This window comes from Merops nubicus, unplaced genomic scaffold (assembly GCF_000691845.1).
Source record: "Merops nubicus isolate BGI_N331 unplaced genomic scaffold, ASM69184v1 scaffold48063, whole genome shotgun sequence".
Lineage (NCBI taxonomy): Eukaryota > Metazoa > Chordata > Aves > Coraciiformes > Meropidae > Merops > Merops nubicus.
In genome coordinates, this window is record NW_008601942.1 from 35,611 (window position 1) to 43,574 (window position 7,964).

Below are 7,964 nucleotides of genomic sequence, written 5' to 3' on the forward strand. Positions count from 1 at the left end.
GAGAGAGTGCTGAGGAGATAAGAATCTGGCCCCATGTACTCCCAGGTTTCTTTGAGTGACCTCAGCCAGAAAGAAGTTGTTTGTTCTTTATAGAAAATAGCATCTGACAGCTTGGAAAGAAAAGCTGTTTTTCTTCCCATGCCAAAATTCATAAAACTTTGGACAGAAAAGTACTTTTGTATGATGAAGGTAAGAATTTATTGGATAATAAATTATTTGTTAAATTCCAATGATGTGTTGGACCCTGACAAGCATTATAGTTTTGCTGTCAATTCAATTACTCTACACTTGTGGATGCTGGTTTAATTAAAAGGTGCTTAAGTCAGTGCAAGTTTTGCCCCTGATGTCAATGAGATCAGTCACAGGTCCAAGTTGTCATTACTCTTCGAGTCATTAAAAAAGAGCAGCTCTTTCAGAAACACCACCACTCACAGCCACACGCAGTTGATCTTGAGCTATCAGAGCCAAATGCAATGTAACGACAAACTCACCCAAGTTAAGCCAGAGGTACCTTCTTATCCTGGAGTCTGCTACACTACACTACAAAGAGAGCAGCAACCTTTGTACCATAGGTAAGGATAAGGAAGGTTGAAATGTATAAAGCAGATTTTTGATATTGTAAACTGAACAGAGAATGTGGCTGTAAGAATTCAATGTTAATCGAAAAGTCTGAAGGCACTATTTAGAGAAGACCACAAGAGACAGAAGTAAGTTTCCAGGAGATAAGAGATAAATAAGAAGCAATGTCCCTCCAATCTTCCGTGCTGCTCCTCTCCAGCTGTGTGTGGAAGAGTTGTGTAGGGCTGGGGGCACCAACCGCTGCTCCTTTGTGAGACCTCACAGGGGCAGAGGCTCCACTTCAACACAGCAAACAGGACTTTTGTTCCTCCAGTCCCAAGCCTGTTCCTGATCCCTCAGTGCCTGTATATATGCCACAAATACTTTTCAGAAGAACAAACTTGCCTAGTCCCTCCTAAAGATCTTGCTTGAAAGTACAAGCCAGTGACATTGAGCTCCTTTGAGTCCAGTCAAACAATTAATATCAGGAGGTGGCTTAATGTAACCATCCTTAAACTGCTGTCAGCCCAAGCCTGAACTGAGGAACCTTCTTCTCTGCCACACTTATTTTCTCCTTCTGAGCCAAACATTGGTTTCTGTGGTTTGTGCTGGATTACACCTTCTGAAAACCTAACTACAGCCATCTAACTACAACCTTTTTCATCATAGAGATATAGATTTATATCTGCAAGAGAAGATGAGTCCACCTGATTTATTTATTTACCTCCAATCCAGCTGCAGTCTTACCAGACAGCCAAATGAATACATGTTATCCAACCCAAGCTACACAGAAGAACAGGAATATGGCATCAGATGTTTGAGGAATGTGAAGTCATATGTGTATGCATACTTCAAAATGCTATCAAGGTGATGATGTTCCTATGTAGCTTGTTTTCAGAAGATACTATGTGAACAAAGTTACCACACCTCATCTGAAGAGCAGAGATCTTTTGGAGAATCATGTTCCACGGTGTTTAATTAATTTACTTTCAATAGCTGAGTAATTCATGCTAAGATGATAGATCCCTGAGCAAATGGCTAAACAGCAATCACTGTGCACTGAGATTTTCTGGAAAAAAAAAAAAAATTGAAAAAAAAATCTGAAAAAAAAAAAAAGCCCAATTCATAAAAAGAGAAAAACACAAAGTGACCTAGAGATACATCAAAATAGTCAGTTTATCTAAACATGAGCAGTATTCAGATGGGGGCTGTCTCTGTGACCCTTAGCAAGATATGTGAGATACCTACTCCATCCATCTCAGTTTACATTTGCATAAGATGGTAATAATAGGGACTAGATCATGTGGCTAATAAATCAGCTACCACTAGTTTGTCTTCTAACATTTGTCAGGATTCTTGAAGATGATGTGATAATTATTAGTAGAACATCTACTCAGAAATTTCGTCATAGATTGTGAGTGTTGTTTCAAGACAAAGACATCAAAATGCACATAGGACAACCAGAGCATATTAGTGTCTTCTAAAGAATTTTTCCATTGCCCACAAATAGAACAGTGAATGAGTTTTCCAAAGGTTAGTTACATAGTGTCTCCCATGTTTTATTTCAGCAAGCATGGCTTTTGAATATCATGGACTGGGAAAATACTCCAGGCATAAAAAAATTTCCACCCATGAGAACTGCTGCAATGAAATGCAAATGAAAAATACTTTATAGATTGTTCAGAAACAGAGTACGTTTTCTCCAAATTTCTCTGAACAAGGCTCTCCCTCTTTGGAGAGGATAATATGTGTGGCAGACACAAGCAATGGCAGATATACTCATGTCATGTGGCAAAACATATTTGCTAATATACCCAAAGATGGTACCACTTAGTTTAATATCTAATCACTGGAATGGCTTTTTCTTCCTTAATGCTGCCATAAATAAATTGGAAATACTAAGCAGTCTCAAAGGCAAAACTTCATGCCACAACAAATATAAGACAAAAGAGATGAATTGGCACCTGCCTCTTTTCTATTCCTTCACAAACCTTCTGGTACTCCTTTTAAGCTCCAGGTGCTCTCTCTTGTTCCTTCCCATGCCACATTTCCATGCCCTTCCCCTTCTTTATTGCTTTAGGTGACTTCCATATCCCGCTGTCACTCCTGCTCCTTCTAGACTCCTCTTTTGCCCTACAGATATTGCTTCATGACAAAATGGTAATACTTGCATGGGGGTAAGTGGCTGAGCTATGCAGTGACTTGGGCAAACTTATTGTGAAATCAGATTACTATTTCTCCATCTTAAAATTTTCTTTAATGTTCATGGTTTCGTGTGCCAGTTCTAGCTCAGGTATCAGATGTTCACCATTGTTCTTCAAGGCTCCCTGAGCACACTCTTCTGTTGAAGGGGGAAAAAGTGGTATCACACAGGATGTGCTTGCTTAGGCATTAAAATGAGACATTATTCATGGCAAACTGTTCACATCCATGATCCAGACCCTCCCTTTCTATCAACAGACATGAAAGTGTGAACAACAGTAGTATTGGAATTTCCAATACTGGGAATGTGAATTATGGCAAATTGACATGAATGAAGTAGTTCATTATTTAGTTATTGCTGCAGACTCTCAGCAGACAGCAGATCATTTGCTGCATTCCACACTTTAAAAAATAAAAAGAAAAAGGAAATTTAAACTGCCTTAGACTAGTAAAAATCTAGAGAAGATGAAACCTTACAAATTTGATATATTAGCACAACCTAGCATACTTTTCCATACATATATGAATTTTGACTCTGATAACTATCAGGACCTTCTGGCTGTTCACCTCTTTTCCCTGGTCTTTTCATGCATATAGATTTTAGTCCCTCCCTTTTTACATCCATGAGCACAAATACGAATAATCATATTCAAACGTGTAATACTCTATGGAAAGTGAGTGCTTTTATGGAAGAACAGGGGTCTGCTTAGCATTGTTTATGTGTGTTCCTTGAAAAGGTTTGAATTTAAGCAATAAAAACCCTTTTATATAATTCATTTTATTCAGAAGAACTAACTGGGACACCACCAGATAGAGTAAATAAGTGAGAAATGGAAATGCCTTCTTTATAGGACTGGAGTTACCTTGTTCTCAAAGCTTTTAGCCTTACCACATCAGGTCTGAACAGCAGACCCCACCATTCAGTATCTGGCATTGCTGAACTCACATTTTCTTAATCTCCCTGCCCTGATGCTGGCACAAGCAGCAGCCTTTTCTTTGCTCTCTGGGCTTCTTTATATTCAGCTGGTTCCAGAGATTCCCCCTTCAGAGCCCACCAGGACTCACGTGTCTGTCCAGCCTCCACCTCCTGGCCTTCATAAGATAAAAGCAGACCCAGTCACCTGCACCTCCCTCCCTGCTGGGTCCTGCGTGGGGCAGGAGGAGCCGTCTGCCCCCATTGCTGCTCTCCTCTGCAGGACTCATGAGGGGGAAGCAGGGAGCCTGACTATACACACCACCTATTCACATGAGAGAGGTGAAGAAAGCCAGCAGTGAAGATGAAAAGCGACTGGTAAGGGAACAACTGGGATTTAGAGAAATCTGTAAATAAGAGATTAGAACAGTTAAAGCTGTCCTTGCAGCTGCTGCCGTTGTTGTTTGGTTTTTATGACAACATTACATGGAGAAAATGGTAATAGAAAGATCTTTATTGACCTGTTTTATTATAAGGCAAAGATAAAACGTTCTCATGTAAAGAAATTGTCATGTCAAAACTGTTAGTAAATCCTTAACTCGTGATTTTATACATTTAATATGCATGGCTCAAAGGAGAAAGTCAGTAACAGAATCTGTCAGAAACTACAGGTTCATACTGAAGTTTTCTTTCTGTTTACAGGAAAATTACGGCTTTCTTCTACGTGTGTAGTTTTCTGTGGACTTTCATCTCAGCCACCATTCAGCACCAATCAAGTAAGGAGACAGATTTTTATCTGTTTTTCATCTTTCTGTAATTTGGACTGTCAAACGAATTATTCTGAGCTTATTCAAAATTTAAATCCTCTCTAGCTAGCCATCACAGAAATGGAGAACTGTCTATGTGTGTCTGTATGTATGTGAGGAAGAGGGGGAAAAGCAACAGCTGTGTGTATTATTCCAAACTTGCTATTAGATGTATTTTGAAGGTAAGAATTAAAATCTGGATATAAGTGATAGATACACGGCACAAACGTCCCCTCATCTTTCAGTGGTTTTAGTTAGATATTCGGCTATGTGTGGCAACAAACAGGTTCTACTTTATTTGCTGGGCATAAAATGTAAATGGCTGGATGTCAGCCATATGTCTCATCAAATAATATAGAATGAGGCCGTTTCTAAGGTGTAACATGTCAGACTGAATGTTCCCTTTAAGTCTATGTTGTCAGAAGGAAAACCACGTTTGTGGTTGAGCTTTTGCAGCACACAAGAGGCTCTCTGTAGCTTAGAAATGCATCTCCTTCCAACTTGCACACATCATTCTTCCCCATCCAGACTCTACTAACAGTTTCCAGATTGACCTGATACTAGACTTGTACATGACTCTTAAACTCTTCAAATAAATGTTTATTTTTCCTTCCTTCCTTCTTAAATTAGGGAATATGGTAGGTTTTTAGGCTCATTATAAGTCTTTTTCACAGATACTATTCTGAAAAATTAGGTTTTAGAATTTGGTTACTTCAAAGAAATTTGTTCTACATTCATGTTTGGGTAAACAAAAAAAGTCTGTAAATTCTTCTTGCCCCCACCCTATGTTTCATGAATGATCATGCTCTGATCAAATGTGGTACAGAGGAAAGTGGGAACTTCTGGAATACCAGCAAGGATGGAAAAGATGCCAACAGCTTCCCAAAAACCTCTTTAGTTGGCATGAGGTTTGTTTAAGTTTCCTTGGGACTAGGGAAGTTGTTGATTTAGGTAACTGGCTATTTTTTTTTTTTTTTTTAAAGTTTGCTTAAACCACCAAAAGTTCCAAACCAAAAATTCCTTACACAGCAGGCCTTCTTGTGCTACAACTATTTCTCCATAGTCTGCAAGAAAAGAATTATTGTAATACTCTCATTTAAAGGCTTTAAAAAATAATTAAATAATCAGGTTATAATTTTAAATTTGGAGCTCTGTAGAAACAGATGCTTATTTTCTTAGATCTCTGACTTCACTGAATACAGTTTAAATTATATTATATATAATTATTATTATTTATAGCTCTATTTAACTAATAATATGCTTACAGTTGCTTCACTTCATTTTTTAAGGTGATCTGAGGCAATGTGCAGGCACATGGTTAATAAATTCACCTTTCTTTTGCAGGGCTACCAGTCATTCTGGGTGCCAGTCAGAGAAGTGATCTCTGCCCGACAATCAGGATTGGCCAAGATGACTTACCAGGCAAGTAGCATCCTGAGTTTTTCAGGAAAAAGCTGCTATTCAGAAGATTTATCAGGTTATATTCAGCTCTGTGACTGCACCATTGCCTAATTAAATTAAAACGATCCCTACATTCTGGACATATTTTTTCTCATAGGCTTTGACCTGATTTCTCAGTTCCAAATAGAAAAAGCTGCTTCCCAAGGAATTATCCAGAGAGTAGTGGGTTCTACTCCTCTACAAGTGGCTTATAAATTGGGACCCAATGTAGACTTCAGGATCCCAACCAGGTAATGCGTTTTGTTGTTTGACTTTAAAAAGTACATATTCTGAAATATTATCTTTTAAGGGATAGATCCTCTCCCAGCTAGATCACCTCATTTGCAAAGCGCTTGGAAGAGGAAAGAGGAGATATTTTTTTTTAATTGACACCACTATACCAAAATGATTTTGTCACAGCAATTTCAGGGACTTACACTTTCTTCTACTGATGATATTGCTCAGGGTACCCTAAAACTTGCAGGAGAAAAGGGGATCCATCTATGAAGTGCAGCCCAAAGTTGTTGATGACTTGAAAAGAGATAGGGAGGCAAAGAAAAGATAATGGGAGGAGAGTGACTAAAGTTTTCACAAAACATTGACACAAAGGGATCTTTCTGATCATGTAGGGATTGAAGGGACAACGTAGGCTAAAAGCTGAGTGATTGTATGGTAAGGGTTATTTTTTGCCTTTGGATAACTTGTATATGCATGTTCCTGGCTGATTTATGATCACTTAATCTATAAAAGATGAAAATTATTTTTCAGCATGTCACAGACAAGTTGTAATGGGAGCCAAGATTTAGGAATCTAATTGTGTTTGTGCTTTACAGGCCAGACCTGCTGCTGGTGAATGAATAGAGACAGTACAGCAGGGTAGAGATGTCTCTGCCAACCTTAGGCAAGCCTGGATTCTGGTCCAGCACCTTATGTAATTAAAAATGCCTTTCCTTAGCAATTAACTAGCAAGACCTTTAATTGGACTACTGTTTTAGCTAGGAATAATTGGAGTGTAAAGTGTTTCTGTCATACTTAGGCTATCACTGACAACTTTTGCTTGCTGCAGTCCTCCCCGGCTTCATAGCCACCAGGTTAAGCTGGTTTACAGCTGAACTGATTGGTTACATTGGACTCACAACTACTTTCCATCCCAGTGGCAAAGTAAGGCTGCTAGTGCTTAAATGTGAATCTAACCACAGACAGTAAATTTCACTAGAAGTTGGGAGATTCTCAGTTTTTTAACTCCTCTTCCGTAGCCCAGATGCAGTCTGAGCTATCAAAGTGGTAGTATTTTCATTTTTAAGAAAGTTTAGAGTAATTGCTATAGCTGGCTCTAGAGAGATACATACCTGACGTACACAATTTATGCTTCATCATATGTTAATACACTATGGCCTCTGAGCTGGCTGTTGCCCCTGGGCTTGTTGGCTGTGTACGTTGCTGCAGTACTGTGAATTTACCACATTCAAGACACCAACTGCTACTTCCAGTCAACCCGGTGCTGTTACACTGAATGTTACCTCATGGTACACCTGAAATTTGGCCCTGGCTCAAACTTAAGAGTCACCTGTACTTCAGCTAAGTGTCTTGTCCCAGGGGATGGATTAAGGCTGGAGTCCTGACAGTGCGCCAGGGTGTTGCTGCTCTGTCACTGAGCCTGACCTTGCTGCTCTGCTCCAGAGTTACTTTACAATGTGCCACTCTCCATCAGCTGACTCAGAAGGAGTGAAGTTGGCAGTAGGCAGCTGTAGCACAGGAGAGGCACACTTTAGGCCATTCCAATTATTAAAAAAAAAAAACAAACCCAAACCAAAACAGACCTCTCCACAAACTCTTTATAATGTGACATGGTAGGTAGGTTTTATTGGTATGAATTTGGGATGATGAAATGCCTGAAAAACATTGCAGAATTTCACAAGTCATGCAGAGCAACTCAAGCAAGGCTGAGCATCTTTAATGGTGTGGGTGTAGCTCTGGCTTTCTCAGACCCAGGCACTGGAGCAACCTCGAACTCCTGATGCATTTCCCTCCAGCCACCCCACCTG

General features: G+C 39.4%; 1 protein-coding gene across 1 annotated transcript in view; it reads left to right on the top strand.

Moving 5' to 3' along the window:
• Positions 1-3,874: 3,874 nt before the first annotated feature.
• The window catches only part of LOC103770865 (collagen alpha-1(IX) chain-like), a gene marked incomplete at its 3' end in the record, with an annotated part of 12,505 nt that continues 8,415 nt past the window's right edge, over positions 3,875-7,964 (top strand). Inside the window, exons 1-4 of the mRNA XM_008938145.1 lie at positions 3,875-4,051; positions 4,376-4,449; positions 5,824-5,901; positions 6,038-6,170. Coding sequence (XP_008936393.1) covers positions 4,038-4,051; positions 4,376-4,449; positions 5,824-5,901; positions 6,038-6,170 — 299 coding nt within the window. The remainder of the gene's footprint in view (positions 4,052-4,375; positions 4,450-5,823; positions 5,902-6,037; positions 6,171-7,964) is intronic.